This window comes from Gracilinanus agilis, chromosome 3 (genome assembly GCF_016433145.1).
Source record: "Gracilinanus agilis isolate LMUSP501 chromosome 3, AgileGrace, whole genome shotgun sequence".
NCBI classification, from domain to species: Eukaryota; Metazoa; Chordata; class Mammalia; order Didelphimorphia; family Didelphidae; genus Gracilinanus; species Gracilinanus agilis.
Genome location: NC_058132.1, coordinates 162770496 through 162787163, shown reverse-complemented (window position 1 = coordinate 162787163; position 16668 = coordinate 162770496). Strand labels below are relative to the sequence as shown.

General features: G+C 42.1%; 1 protein-coding gene across 1 annotated transcript in view; it reads left to right on the top strand.

Annotated features, from left to right (window-relative positions):
* The first annotated feature begins 338 nt into the window (after positions 1–338).
* The window catches only part of DCPS (decapping enzyme, scavenger), a 44745-nt gene continuing 28415 nt past the window's right edge, over positions 339–16668 (top strand). Inside the window, exons 1-2 of the mRNA XM_044666171.1 lie at positions 339–539; positions 2831–3005. Coding sequence (XP_044522106.1) covers positions 339–539; positions 2831–3005 — 376 coding nt within the window. The remainder of the gene's footprint in view (positions 540–2830; positions 3006–16668) is intronic.

The window sequence follows — 16668 nt, the reverse complement described above, 5'->3', positions numbered from 1 at the left end:
AGTCCTAGTAGAATGTAAGCTCTTTGGTAGCAAGGACCATTTCTAATTTTTTCCCGTTTGTATCCCACAGAGCCTTACTCGTAGAAAGTATTTAAGAAACGATTTTGAGCATCAATTCCTAAACTCACCCCACAGTCCTCCCTAATACCCATCACTTTCGTACAGCATGTACTTGTACTTGGGTACAGCCAGTTCGGAGAAAGAGGTTTTAGGACCCGCGGCATGATGGGAATTGTAGTCCAAGAGTTCTTTCCCGGACTTCCCGTGAAAACTGCGAAAAGACCGGACCAGAGGCGCTGGACTTCTCTGCGCGTGCGCACAACACAAAAGGAGCTAGCATGGCCGACCCATTAGTTCAACCCGGCAAGAGGAAACGCGAGGAGGAATCGGAGTCGGCCCAGACTCCTGGGCCCAAAGGCGACAAAGCGGCTGTAGGGAATGGAACCGCCAGCTCCACCAGTTTCCCTTTTTCCGGCTTCCGATTGCAGAAAGTGCTCAAGGAATCTTCGCGGGATAAAATAATTTTCCTTCATGGGAAGGTACCATTCATTCCACTCCTTGGGGGAGTGAGGAGGACGGGACTGTACCAAGCCTTACATGGGTGGTTCATTATTTCTCCACATCCCACCCCTCCCCGCCTTAGGCTTCGGGGAGTGTACCAATCACTGAATAAAGAATACGGGATGTACCAGCCAGGGTTTAGAAGAGGGAGAGTGACGGCATTACCATTCATTCTGATATTTACTCAGATTTAGTTCCCTGGGGAAGTATTTGGTTGTGGCTCTGACACTTTAATGTGCTCCATCACCCAGGGCCATAATAATAATGCCAGTAAAGAGTTACGGCTAGCATCCACGTAGCACCTGCTGTGTGCCAGACCCTTTATAATCATTATCTCGTTTGATCTTCACAAAAACTGGGAGGTAGGGGCTATTTTTGTCCCTACTTTACAGATGGAAACACTAAGGCAAATGGATTAAGTGACTTGACCAGGGTCACCCAGCTAAGTAAGCGGCTAAGGTTGGATTTGAAGTAATTTTTTTCAGACTAGACCTAGCTCCCCTAATTCACCGAACCACCTGTCTTGGCTCCAAGTTACAGCCTGAGACTCAGTTTCTGTTTAAGCTCCTTAAGGGCAGAGGTCCTTTGCTTCTTTTTATATCCCCAGTTCTTAGCACGATGTATGGCATGAAGGTGTTTAATGTTTATTGAAAAACTATTGAATTTGTCTGTAAAATGAGAATAATCTTTGTCCTACCTACCTCACAGAGTTGCCTTGTGAAAATCACTTTAAAGACTTTAAAGTCCTTTAATGATGTACATTATGAAATTAATTATTATTACTGACCGCTAACAGCTAGGTGGTGAAATAGATAGAATGTCTGGAATCAGGAAGATCTAAGTTCAAATCTAGGCTCAGATACAGCTTTGTGACCTTGGACAAGTCTCTCAATCCTGTTTGCCTCAGTTTCTTCATCTGTAGAATTAGCTGGAGAAGGAAATAGTAAACTAATCCCTTATCTTTGCAAAAAAGAAAAAAAGAAAGAAAAGAAAAACCCAAATGGGATCAGGAAGAATTGGACATGACTGAAATGACTGAACAACAACAAAGAAGAAATCCTAAGAATGTAGGGGATATAATGCCCCCTTCAAGGGTACAGTTTTAATGTGGGAGGCAAGAGAAATGTTTTTATTTTTACTTATTTTTATTTTTAAAACCCTTACCTTCTATCTTAGAACCAATACTAAGTATTGGTTCCAAGGCAGAATAGTGGTATGAGTTATGTAGTTGTGGTTAAGTGATTGCCCAGAGTCACACAGTTAGGAAGTGTCTGAGGCCAGATTTGAATCCAGATCCTCTCCACCATAGGTCTGGCTTAGCCACTTAGTTGCCCCAGGACAAAATTTAAAAAAAATAATAGTAGCTCAAATTTCTTTAGAAATTTATGTTTTGCAAAAGTGTTTTGCAAATATTATCTCCTTTGATCCTCACAATAACCTGGGAGGTAGCTGCTATTATTATCCCCTTATTGGTTAGGAAACTGAGATTAAGTGACTTGGCCAAGGTCACACTGTTACTTAGTGTCTGAGGCAGGATTTAGGCTCACTTTTCTCTGCCTTCAGATGTAGCAATCTATCCACTGTGCCTCCTTGCTGATTTTTATTATTAATAAAATTATAAATAAAAATGAGTAATTGTGTTAATAAATATAACAGGGTCATACACAAAAGGGAACTGAGAACAATTACCAAGCAATTATAAAACATTGACTATGTGCCAGGTGCTAAAAGATCTAAGACAAAAAATTGAAACGATCACTAATCTCGAGGAGCTCAGCATGGAGAATATGATTTCTTTAAGAAATGATAATCCATTAGTAATAGCAAAGAGGGTACCACTTACTTAGTCCAAATATCAGGGCCACCAAACATCCCTAACTTTCCTGGTCTTTGAGATATCAGGTTCTTTCACCTATGGCTCGGTTTTGAGGTAGCTAGCCCTAGGCATCTATGTCGTTTGTTTCTGACTGAGTTTTCTCGGTTTCTCACATCTAGTCCAAAGCTCTTACTTATGATGGTCACCAAAGTACTCTTTAATATAAGAGTGAGGAAACTCAAATTCTGATTCTAGATTCAATACTGACTTGCTTGGGCAAGTTTAACTTCTTAAATGGAGGAAAGGAGCCAAGTTAAGGTGATAGAGCTTCTGGTTTCCCACAAGGACCAGGAGGATAGTGTGAAGTCTTGACAGGCTCTGGGGTATCCTTCTTTACCATCTCTAGGCCTTAGTGATTATTCTGAGCTTCTCTGACACTTCCTCTCCCCACAGGTGAATGAGACCTCTGGGGATGGAGATGGGGATGATGCAGTTGTCATCCTAGAGAAGACTCCCTTCCAAGTGGACCAAGTGGCTCAGCTCCTGCTGGGGAGCCCAGAACTCCAGTTGCAGTTCTCTAATGACATCTACAGCACCTATAACCTGTTCCCACCAAGACCACTAAGTGGTGAGCATGGGGGATAGGATGGGAAGAAAGAGTGATGATGGGAGGCTACACAGGCAGATTTCTAGGGTTCCGTGTGCATGCTAACTGGGGAAGGAATCCAGGGCTAGAGAATGGAATAGATATTGTGTGCCAGTAATAGATTTTAAAATGTGAAGAATATCCATCCATTCATCTCTATTGTTGTGAGATTAAAGCTTACCAATTTTCTTTCAATAGTTATATTTTATTCTAGTTCCTTTTATAATCACACATCAGTAAATGCAATGCACTTTTTGCATTGTACTCTGTAGTTTTATTTCTTGCTTTGGCTTGACTTTTGCTTACACTTAGCATTAAAGCACCGATTTATTTTCATGAAATCTTGCAACTGTCTTTTTGATTGATTCACTCTTGACCTCTTCATCAAGAAAGACTTTCTCCTGCTTCTTTGAAAATGTCTTCATATCCTTGATGTGCAACAAATACTTAGGAAACAAAGAATATAACAAACATGTTGGTCCCTTATTTGAATAAATCTCAATTATTCTGTCTAAGAAATCTTAAATAATTGCCATTCTGGATTTGCTTCCTTAAGAAGTTGTCATTTTGTTAAATGTCCCCATTAATTTACAAGGGTGGAGAATAATCACAACAAAAGACACTGTGATGAGCTGTGAACAGTGGCACCTCCCGCCCCCAAAAAAGGCTTTTTTTGGCCATATTTTAAATTCTTTTGGGATAAATTTCTGCTACCACAAACATCCCACCCACAAAATTATGGAATTGTATTTAAATATCATTCTCTTTTCACTTTTTTTTTATTCTTAAGACTCTTACCTTCTGTCTTCGAATCAATATTGAGTATCATTCCAAGGTGGAAGAGCAGTAAGGGCTAGGCAATTAAGGTTGAGTGACTTGCCCAGAGTCACACAGCTAGGAAATGTTTACAACCAGATTTGAGCCAGGACCTCCCATCTCTAGGGCCTGGCTCTTTATCCACTGAGCCACTTAGCTTCACTGCCTTATCACTTTTATCATGCCTATAAGTCACCTCCATCCCCACAATTGTAGCCTTGATATTTTGTAACAAGCATTACCATTTTTTCCTGCTCTTCATTTTTCAGGGGCTAATTATTTCATTTCCTATGGTCTCTAGTGGTTCATTCTGGGCTCTTTCTCTTCCTTCTGAATCATTTCTGCTTTGTGAAAAGCACTGTTTTAGGCACTGAAAGAACATTGTTTAAGACTAAGACATAATCCCTGCCTTTATCAATTCTATTGAGACACAAAACAGAAACACACATCCTGGTAGTTCACTATATTACCTCATAAGCACATCAGAGGAATAAAACAAAATTATCTATAAGGTCTTAGAATTTGGAGGGAATTGGGGAGAATGTCAATGTAGTTACTTAGTTCTGAAGCATAGGTATGAATTCAGTGAGTGAGGAAGCTTAGGAGGTCTTTTATCAGAGTGCAAAGAGCCTAGTTTGGCTGGGGTAGAGGATCAGTAAAAGACAATGTGAAATAAGATTTGTAAAGTATGATGCCAGGCTGAAGGTGGCCTTGAATGACAGGTGAAAGGAGTCAGAGGTTGACTTGCTTGGCAATTGGGGGCCAATGAAGATTTTTTTAAAAAAAACCCTTACCTTCTGCCTTGGAATTAATAGGCAGAAGAATGGTAAGGCTAGGCAATGGGGATTAAGCAACTTGCCCAGGGTCACCCAGATAGGAAGTGTCTGAGGCCAGATTTGAACCCAGGACCTTCTGTTCTTAGGCCTGGCTCTCTATCCCAGCTGCCCCCAAGATTTTTGAGAAGAGTGACATGATCAGATTCAATAAAAAGATTATAATAAAGTAATAAGACCTGGTAGGAGACTATTGCAGTAGTCTAGGCAAGTTAGAATAAAACCCTGTACTAGGTGGTAGCACTGGGACTAAATAAGGGATAAATGAAAGATATCAGAAAGGTAGATTCAGTGGGATTTGGAAACCAATTAGATATAGTAGGAGGCAGCAAGGTGGCTCAGTGGATTAAGTGCCAGGCCCAGAGATGAGAGACCCCAGGTTCCAATCAGGCCTCACACTTCCTAGCTGTGTGACCCTGGGCAAGTCACTTAGCCCTCATTGCCTACCCCTTACTGCTCTTCTGCCTTAGAACCAACACAGAGAATTGATTCTAAGATGGAAGGTAACTGTTTAACAACCACCAAAAAAGCTATAATAAGCAAAGGAAAGGAGAGAATCACAGATAATAAATATTTATTGAATTGAATGACCAACACCAAGATTTCCAACACAAGAGACTGGTGAGTGGTCATGCCACTGATAGAAATACTAAAATTAGACGGAAAAGCAGATATATCTTGGTTTTGGACATATGAATTTGAAGTGACAGAGAGATTTCCAACTAAAAACTGTGTAGGCAGTTAGAAATTTGGATCTTGAGCTTAGAAAAGAGGCCCAGTCTGAAGATACAGATTGGAGAGTTACCTATATAGGGGAGCTGGTATTTGATACTATGGGAGAGAATGATATTGGACAGAGTGTGGAAAGATTGTTCTGCCACAGCATGGCCTTGAGGGGCAGGGATGGAATGAAATTACAGGGAAGGGACAGAAAGCCTGGCCCGAATGAGGAGGAGAAAGGCAAAGATCACCTCCCCCTTCTGTCAACAGAGGGAATAAGACAAGTGATGATGCTGAGAAGTTTTGTTAAACAGAAGAGAAGAGCTGAGGTAACTAACTTTGGATGGCTTCCTTCTGAGTGAAAGAAGCTAAGTCTTTTCCTTTAAATGTTGAGAAGAGTACAGTGGAGGGCCAAAGGAATTTGGAAAAGTTTTGGAATGGCTTCTTCCTTCCCCATCCAACCCCTCATTCCCAGGCTATACGAGTGATGGTCCATTTATATTGTAAGCCTGATTGCCTTCTGTGGGCCTCTGCAATGCCCCAGACTCTCCATAAAATCACAGAATCTGAGTTGGAAGATAATCTGAAGGCTATTCATTCCAACCTATACTTGAATAGGAAAACCCTACATCTGTATTGGTGAACCTAGGGTACGTGTGCCAAAGGGGACTGTTCCCTTTCCCCTTTCCACATGCACCTGAGAACATTTTCCACTTGATCTGCCCCTCTGCCCAGCAACCCAATAGGAGCACTTTCTCCTCTCCCCCTCTCCATGCCCTCCTGAGGACATTCCTCCCATGACCCACTCTTCTGCCCAGTAGCCTAATGGGAGCATTTCCTCCCTCCCCTGTCTGGGGTAAGGTGCTGTGGGGGGCTCACATGTGGTGTGAGGGTGCAGTTTGGACACTTGGTCTCCAAAAGGTTCACGATCACCTTCCTACATCATCTCCACCCAGTGGTTATCTGTTTTTCTTGAAGGCTTCTGCTGAGGTAAAATCCACTCCCTCCCAAGGCAGCTCATACTACTCTTGGGTAACTCATGTCATTCTTGTTTATTTGTTTTCGGGGACACATGTTTTTGTTGCTTAACTCACAAATTCAAAATAAATTGCCTATAGGATTTGCTAATGATAGCAGCAAAATATTATGTATATCATCACCTAAAACCAGTAATTTATGGTTTTATAATAATTTTCTTAAGCCTCAGCCTTTATTTCACTCATTCTTTCCAAATGGCCTCCTGGTAGTTAGAGAAGAATACTGCCTTGTGTCTTGCATCATAGTTCCTAATGATGAAACACTATTTCAGAAAATTAGAACATGCTACCTCCCATGCCTCACCCATCAGATTCCTTCTGTCCTTTAGGAATTTCAGTGACTTCAACTTCTACTGTAGTTAACAGAAAGACTATATGGTTCTTTCCTTCCTCCCTCTCTTCCTTCCTTTCTTTCTTTCTTCCATTCTTTCCTCTTACCTTCTGTCTTAGAATTGATATTAAGTATCACTTTCAAGGCAATAGAGTGGTAATAGCTAGGCAATCAGGATTAAAAGACTTGCCCAGGATCACACAGCTGGGACATGTCTGAGGTCAGATTTGAATCTAGATCCTCCCAAATCCAATCCTGGCACTCTATCTAATGTGCTACTTAGCTGCCCTGAGGCTATATAACTCTTACCACTTTAGCTGGGACACTTACTCCTTTTCCAACCTCATTCACATAATCTCCAACCATAGTAACATAATTGATCTCAGAGGATCTTTTTTTTTTTTTTTTTGAGGCTAGATCACCCTTTCTCTTCCAGACCTGTCCCTTCTGTTGATTAACATGGGAGCTTTGATCCATTCCATTTCCAACCTGGGTAGTTCACACCTCCTTAGGCAGCCTGGTGGTCTCCCTAATCCCAGAGTTAACTGTTATGGTGAAAGACTTAATGTGGATATTCAAGGAGTTTTAGCCTTATTATACCTCAGAACTCCCCAAACTCAGACATTTTGCCAAGCTGTCTGTCACTGAGAAATTTTGTATAAATGTTCATCAACTATAAGTGATCATTCAATAACTGCATTCTTAGCAATGGGCACTGCCATGATTTTCAGAATCTTTTTAAGTTATTTCCATTCCAGCATTTTGTTTTGTCTTTTGGGGAGTTATTTGAGTCAATGATTCTTAGCTTGGAATGCACTAAAAGCCAGCGACTGCCACCTCCTAGAACTCTGCCTTCATCAGGGGCATGTATGACATTTAGTGTATCAGTAACTCAAATTTTCTTTTCATTCACTACTGTATCACTTGCTTTACTTAGCTTTATTACATCTGCTTTATATGAAATTTACCATATGTTCATTAAACTTTACTTTTTCATAGTCACTAGTAGTAGTCTCTAATTGTTCAATGATTGTTTATATCTACTTTTAATTTGAGGATCTTTTACCCTTGCACTTCAAAAGCGTGGCATCATTCTTTGTCATAAAAACCTTCCCATCTTCCCAGTCATGAATATCTTCAAGGTTCAGAGTCAGTATTTCATTTCCAAACATTGTATTGCTAGTAGCAGTAGCCAACCTCTTTAAGCTGATTTTTTTTTTCCCATTGTCATCCAAAACCTTTTACTACCACAACTGGTGACCTAAATTTTAGCTTGTTCAAAATTATTGTATCAAGTGCATCTCTTGATATCTTCAGCAATTGTGACCAAGGGCTTATGGTGACTAAATGAAATTTCAAGAGCTGGGATGTGAGATTGGACATTAAAGACCTTTTTTAAAAAATTTTTTTATTTTATTTCATATTTCTGACCTTTGACTGCATTAATAAAATGTGGAAAGAGAGGACCTGTGTTAAACTTCATGCTTTTAATCATTTCTGCTTTTTTGAAAAAATTCATTATTTTTCTATCCTTCCCTATAATGACTCACTTTCATACAATCTTTTTCATTTCATGAAATATCATGTTGCCAGTTTATACCATGTCCATTTGCAGAAATTATAACCATCTGAGTGATTTCTCTAAGGGGCTGTGATGGCTCTAGACTGCTCCCTTCAGCTCAATAATGATATCGGCAGTGCCAGCATCACTCCTCTCCACCAGATTTACTCGTTCGCTAATCTTCTCAAAGCCTTCCTTAGCAATGTCTGTGCAAGGTCAGTGGCAGTGGTAATGTTCCAAGCCTCTTCATTTATTTCATTAGCAACATCCTGAACTCATATTTTTATTTTTGCTCTTCAAGGCATTAATTTTTCCTACAGTCTCATTGTCTTTGTTACTTTGAGACTTCTTCAGCTCTGTTCATTGAATCTCAGTTGATTCTTTTGGCCCCATAACAGCAACAGCATCCACTCCAAATTTGACATCTTTAACATAAGCACAAGTCAGGTGGGAAAAAGTGAGTGTCCTGGATCCTGCTTCTCTCTGATGAAAAAATGTGAGCAACTGAAGTGTTTTTTTTCAGGGGTGGAAGTTGAGGATGGGGATGGGGCAAGTAAGTGCTCAGTGCATGTCATTAGTAATGAGCTCAAATTGTTAGGTCTCTTCCTCATATATAACCAGTTCCACCCACTGGTTTTAGTTCTGCCTTTTTGAACATGATCAGCACGAGTCTGATTCCTCTTCCGTATGTCAGCCCTTCAGATAGTTGAAGACCACAGTCACATGCCTCCTAAGCCTTCTTTTTGTTTTTGTTTTTAAATATTCTTCCAGGTTTCCATGATTCATTTTCTTTCCTTCCCCTCTCCCAGAACTGACAATCAATTCCACTGGGTTGTACAAATGTTATCTCCTAAGCCTTCTCTTTCCTATTCCTCTCCTACCAAAATTCCTCTCATCGTTCCTTATATAGTCTAAGCCAAGTTAGATTTGGAGATTTCCAATCCATGTCAGTTTGGGAGGGACGGGGTGGGATGGGTGGAGTTTTTACTGAAGGGATATACTACCTCCAGTACATGATGTAATACTGATGAGAAATACCATATCTTAGAATCTCATACCTGGAAGCAAGCTTTAAAATGCTCCTGATAATGAAAAACACAGGCATTTCTTATTTAGATTATTTAATACATATGCCTACTTATTGTTAGTATAGCATCGGTCACACAAAACTTAAAAAAGATTTTTTATTATACATTTGACAAACATGAACTTTCCAAAAATAAGTAAGAACTGAAAAGAAGATTGTATATAAAATCATAAAATTAAGTATCTTATTTTTTTAAGTCTACATTAAATTTCACACAATAGTACCAGTGCTTCCCCTTCTGAATCTCCTTCTGCCCTCTTTGAAATAACTGCTAATTAGAACAGCAATATAAATGCTACTCACAAAACAATTTCAGTTGCTTCCCTTGGCATGGGTTCCATAGGAGACAGAGGTTAGGGACAAGCACTGGAGGTTCCTCTCGGTCCTTATAAAGTCTATATTTGAGATGATCGTTCAGAGCCTGGCCATGAAAAGGAGACTGTTCGTCATTCAGGTGCTCACCCACGGCACTGAGCTAGGACCAGTCATGGACATTTAACAGCTTGAAGGGGCTGTGGAAGTTGTCTCCAGTCTCTTCACTTTATAGATGAGGAGGGGGGATAAGACCTTTGATCAGATTCTTTAGGGCAGTGCTTGGGTCTTGCATCCCTTGACAGAGGCCAGAAAAGGTGTTTAATAGATGCGGAATGAAAGAATCCCTGATCCTCAAATCCTGATTCAATTCTGGGCCAACTGGAAAGCAGCCACAAGGTGGCGGTATTGGCGTGGCACCGTGGGTAATGCATAGCCTGCCCAGGGCCAGAATAGCCGAGGCCCTCCAAGGAGCCAGGCCCAAGGTCAGAGCACAACTTCGAGTCTCCCTGCCTGCCCCTGCTCTTCCAGATACAACATACCAAACATGCTCCTCCAAGATAGGGGCTCTTATCCTGGGCCCCATACATTTGTTGTCTTTTTAAAGCGCCAGGCGTGAAGGTGGTAAGGTCTGGGATCAAATCTGGCCTCATATACTCGCTGAGTGACCTTGGGCAAGTCATTTAATCCCAATTGCCTAGGCCTTAATACTCTTCTACCTTAGAATAAGATAGTGTTATGGGTTTTTGTTGGTGGTGGTTTTTTCAATCAGTATTTTGATAATTATATTTCAGTATAAAATTGGTGTTCTTTGTCATCCTATGTATTCAGAATCTGAGAAGGGGTCTGTAAGTTTCACTACATGGTACATGCCCTAAGAGACAGCCTTCTTAGCTGCCTTCTTTTTTTTACCACTCAAATTAATAAGCTTTTATTAAACATCTATTGTGAGGCACAGCATTGTGCTGGATGTTGGAGTCATAAAACTCCTGTGTCCATTTGGAAACTTACATCTTTTGGGGTTCTTCTCTCATCTCATGAGATCCCTTCCTTTCCCAAATTTCTCCCTATCTTCAGGGCATTTCTAGCTCTTAGACCTGCTGTTGCATTTTCATTTTTTTCTTTTTTATTTAATCAGTTTTTTTTATTCAGCCCTTCCCTCCCCTCCGCTCACCACAAAAGGCATCATCTGACAAAACACAAAGATTATATTCTCATGTTTCCACTTCTCAGTTCCTTTTCTGGAGTGAACATTCATAAGTGATTCTTCCATTATTAAACCTGTAGCAGTATTTAATGCTCTCTTGGTCCTACTTGTTTCAGTCTTCATTATCTCATGTGGTTCTTCCCTCAACTTTTCCCTTTGGCGGGATTATTCTCAGACCTTTGGAGCTCAGAGGTCTTTAAAGATCATCTCTTCCAATTCTCTGTCTTTACAGATAACATCCAGGTTAAATGAGTCATCCAAGGATGTACAAGTTAATGGTAGACAAGGACTAAAGTCCTGGGCTTCCTGACTCAGTCCAGCAGTGTTATACTTGTGGTGGGGTTTTGGCAGAAACCTTCATGGTTTGGTGACTGGCACCTAATCTTGGTGCTCTCTCCAACCAACCAAAGCAGGTGATGATATTAGAACATTTCCCTTGAGCAGCCAAGCTAATCCTACAGCTCAGACACTCATGATTCTCCCATCATCAGAGCCCATTCATCAAGATCCCTGTGACCTCTTACCTGGGGAAGGAGATAGTGCTGAGAGAGGGAGGGGGTGTTGACTCAGAAGCCAGGATTACCTTCTGAAAAGGCCAATTGTTTTCTAGAATATAAAACAAGGGAATGGAATCTCTGGTTGGTTAGGAGGAGGCTAGAATCTGAGGGTGAAGGGGGGTCAGGACAAAGAGGAGAAAGAGGAACCAGTTCTTGCCATGCCCTAATATGCTTCCAAGAAGCTTTAGGACTTTAGCCCCAGGCCAGTATTGTCCTCCTTTATTTTACCTGGAGGAAACCGGAGCCTCAGAGAGTGGGGTAGGGCCCAGAAAGAATCTACAGAGAAGCCACTGCCTGGCAGAAGTGCCCTTTGCTATCCTGAAGTCAGTCAAAGTCAAAGTTTGAGTTTTACTTTTATGCTGGGCTTCCTTTCCTCTTTCTTTTTAGAAAGGTTATCTGCATTAGGACCTTTCTTTTTCTCTTTGGGGAAATGTAACTGAGAGCATTAAGGAGGGTGGTTGGCCCAGCTGCTGTGGGTTACACAGAACTGCCAGGGTGACTTTGGCCCTGGATAGAATTGGTACAATGTGGATCGTTTCTCTAGAAGCTGAAGAGGAGGGCTGAGTACCAGGCACTCCGGGCTCTGCTCCATCACAGGCCAGCACAGGACTTTGGCAACCTCCCATCTTCTCCTGGTTCCTCTTCAGCTCTTTTTGCAGCTGAGCCAGAGGAAAATGTCCTTAGAGAAATGACAGTTAAAAGGATACCAACAGCTAGGGATGGTCCTGGCTAGATTTCCTCTAGAGAGACTCTGTAACCTTGGCTGGTCACTTCCTACCTCTCAGCCTCAGCTGCTACTTCTATAAACCCAGAGGGCCAGATGGTGATCTTTGAGGTCCTTCCTAGTAGTGCCAGTCAATGAATCCAAAGGCTGGGTGACTAATGCGGTGGCTTCTCAATCAGTGGAGGGTAACGTAGCTTTGAAAAGGCTTTAAATTGGAGCAAAACCTTATTATGGCCTGGGAAAGACCAGAACAGAATGTTGCTGAGACCAGACAGGAAAGTTTTTGTCCCAAACCTTTTGCCTTTTTTGATCTCAGCACAGTGCCTGACACATAGTAGCTGCTCAATAAATGCTTATGGACTGACTGAATGACTGTCCCTGGGCTTTATAACTGTGGGATGGAAAAAGCACTAGCCTAAGACCTGGACTGGATCTAGCCTGGGACCTGGGTTGGATCTGGCCTCTACTATTTACTGGGATTGTGAGCAAATTACTCACTTTTTGCTGGCTTATTTCCTTATTGGTAAAACAAGAAGATTGGACTTGATGATTTCTAAAGTGCTCCCCAGTTCTAGATCCTTGCATTTTCTTTTCTTGAAGCCATAGACTCTTCCCTCCTTAGAGAGAAATCAGTTGGCATTTAAAAGAAATTTAGTGGAGGGCCTCAGATGTATTTTCCATACAGTGCTGGTGGAAGAAGGCCAGATTGATCCCAGTTAGGAAATTTATGTTCTAAGGAGCCAGAGGCCTTGGGGCATGAAAACTCTTAAGTGTTGCTTTCAGCAAAGTTGACCTACATTTCTTAGGGTATTTCAGGATCTCCTCTAACTTCCTCACATGTGTGTGACTAGCAGTCATATGGAGCACATTAGTCAGTCAACAAAAAGTTATCGAACATCTTCTGTGTGTAAGTGCTAAATCACACTGTTATAGACCTCAAGGAATTTACGTAGATGCTAGGTGGGGGAATAAGACATACCCATATGGAAAATTAATTGGCAATCTAAGGTATCAGATTAGTCTATCAGTAGGCACTTCTTAAGTTCCTTCTATGTGCCCAGCACTGTGCTAGACTCTGGGAACATAATGAAACGGTCCCAACTTGAATCCTTTTGAGAGAGACAACATTTAGACAGAACAAAGACAAAATCAGTGCAAAGGAGTTGGGGAAGAAGAGGCACTAGCCATGGTAGATCAGGAAAGACTTTAAGCAGAAGGTAATGCTAGAGTGTAGCTAGTTTCATGGAAGCAATGAACATAGACTCGGACACACCTCAGGAGACTGTGGAGGACAGAAGGGCGTGTGATGATCCATGGGGCCAAAAAGAGTCAAATGTAACTGAACAAGCAATAGAACTGAGGCGTAACAGATAGAAGTGATTCTGCAAGGCAGAGATAGTGAGAGGGCATATTCTAGGCATGAGGGGCTGTTGGAGCAAAGGGCATGAGGGAGGGAGGGGGAAGAGGGAGAGGGAGACGAGAGAGAGAGAAAGAGAGCGAGAGAGAACACACACAAGAACAAGGGCAGAGAGGCAGGTGTGACTAGTCCATAGAGTGTGGAAAGGGGATTGATGGATAAATAAGCTAGAAAAATAGATTGGGGCCAAGTTATCAAGGACTTTAAATGCTAAGCCCTTCTTTTGGATCCTAGAGTCAATAGGAGATCACTGGCCTTTATTGAATAGGAAAGTGACAGTCAAATCTACTTCAGGAATATCACTTTGGCAGGTATAAAGGTTGAATTGGAGTAGGGAGAGAGGAGGCAGGAAGGCCAGTGAGGAGGCTGTTATATTGTTAGAACTGGCAAGAGCTAATGAGGACCTGAACTAAGTGGATAACCAAGTGGGAATAATGAAAAGGGGATCACTGCAAGAGATGTTGGATACAGAAATGGCAAGATTTGGCAGTAGAATGGATATATGAAGCGAGGGACAATGAATAAGGGGTTGTGAACTTGGGTCACTAGGAACATGATGGTGCCTTGGACAATAAGGAAGTCCAGAAAATGAGTGGGTCTGAGGGGAATGAGTTCTGCTTTATAAATGCACTTGAGATGTCTATGGTATAGCCATTTTGAAATATCCTTCAGACAAATGGTGATTGTGAGAATGGAACTCAGGAGAGACACTAGGGCTGGATATATAGATCTGTCAATCACCTGCCCTTTTCTTTTTGGACACTGTTATCTTTTGGATTAGCTGTCCTTAGGCTCAGCCTAAAAGGTACACTCATGGAGACTCAAGAGAGCTGATGTTGTCACAAAGTGAGAAAGTACGAGGGGAGAACAGAAGGAGGTCCAGAACAGAGCCTTGGGATTCAGCCACATTTAGGGGGCATAGTGTGGATAAAGAGCCAGCAAAGGAGCCTGAGGACAGTCAGGCAGGTAGGAAGAGAATCTCTGTGATCTCATTGTGAACATTCCCTTCAGTAATTCTGATCCCAGTCCATCCATTCCTTCCCATCCATGAAGTCTTGGTTGAGTCTTCCTATAAGCTCACCACAGGAGTCATTTAATATGCTAATTTCTTCCTTGCTTTTCCTCCTGTATTAAGAATCTGCCAGTTAGGTGCACAACCCTTCCATCAAATGTTCTCTCTTGTTATTGCCATAGGACCAACCTATCTTCTTTCTTACTCATACGTTTTTTTGGATGACACCTTTTATTCTCATTTTCTTTTATCCAGCCTTGTTTTAATGTGTCAAACCTGCTCACAAAGGCCTTTACAAAGTCTGAGTACTCCATTATGGCATGGAGGTGGCCCTGGGTTCTTGCAGGCAATGCACAAGCCTAGGCAGGTTCTCCCATGCTTTAAAGTTCAGTCGCAGCAATGGATTGGTTTTGCTTTTTGAGGCCCACATAACTAAGTAGAGAGAAGCTCAATCAGCAGTTGGCCAGGCATAGGGATAGATTCTTTGGCCACAGTAACCTACAGGAACAAAGGAGACATGTTCTCACATGTCAGAGAGTGGTATGAAGAATGAGCATTGCAGCAGTTCAGAAGAACCAGGAATCCTTGTGAGCCAGAGCAGGCAAGGGAGATTTCCAGCAGGAGGTAGAATGTGAGCCAGGTTTTTGGGGTAAGGTTTGGATGAAGTGGGAAAACATCATGCACAAAGGGGCAGGATGAATGTGTCTACAGTCCATAGAGGAGAGTTGGTTCTCTTTTCTGTGTGAACAGAGGTTTGGTGTCCACTCAGTACTTGAAACAAGGCTTTGGAGGTGAGACAGGAGGAAGGAGACCCAGAAGGTAAGGGCAGGGACTTATTTTATCTCTTAGTGCCTCTAGCCTCCCCTCCCAATTTTTTTTTCAAACTCTTCTCTCTTAGAATACATACTAACTTGGTTCCAAGGCAGAAGAGCAGTATGGGCTAGGCAACTGGGGTTAAGTGACTTGTCCAGACACTTAGCTAGGAAGTGTCTGAAGCCAAATTTGAACCCAGGACCTCCTTTCTCCAGCCTGACTCTGTTTATTAAGCCACCTAGCCACCTCTCTTCCAGAGTCCTTAAAGGCATCAAGTTCTTTTCTCCCTCTTTTTGTGTACTTCAAAGCTCCTGATACCAAGATATTAAACTTTTCTTGAAGATTTAGAAGGAGGTAAGGGAAGCAGGAGGTAGAGCAGATTGGGTGATAGGTATCCTATCATGGGTTACTCTCCACCACAGGCCAATATGGGACTTTTGAAACGTCCTATCTCTCTTGAGCCTTCATGTAAGTGTTCTTGTAGCAGAGTCCAAGGACAGTAAATAAAAAAGATGACTATGTCTAAAAGGAAACCTTTGTTCAAGGTATCAAAGAAAAGAAAATTCAAGATCTGTACCAGCTGTTTACCACTGTTACCTGATCCCTCTTTTTTTTCCTTCCCTCCCTCTTCTTTCTAGACCTGCTCACTCCTCCCCATCTCCAGACCTGTAACAAGCTCTTAGTGTGTTCAGGATCCTCTTTCCAGTTTCTTTTAAAGGCCTATCTTTTGTGGAAGTCTGACTTCTTTGAGTCAACTGAAAAATGTCATTGCTTCAGGACACCAAATGGCATTGTTCCCTCAGCCAGCAAAAATTAACTAGCAACTTTTCCTTCTGAGATGGAAACCCTTAGTGGGGCCAAGACCCAAGTCTTGGTGGGAAGCTTCAGGGCACTTGTCAGCAGAAAAGTTCTGCTTACTCAGAAGACCTGAGAGCCAGGCTTGGGCTGGACCCAGATTGCCCACAGTGGTAGCTTATTCCATTTCTTCATTTGGCTCTGTCTGTAAATTCCAGGCTGTGGTAGCCTGGTCCCTTTGCCTCTTCCCACATCAGTGGTTAGTCTCCTGAAAGCCTTTGTGTGGGGCCAGCTTTAGGTTTCAGTGACTGCCGGACCCCTTTTGGAGAGGACCACCCTGCACCTTTTCCCATTCTCCCCTTTCTCCCTAGTAGTCCATCCCCAATCCCAGCCTCACCACCCCCATTCCCCCCACCCCCCCAC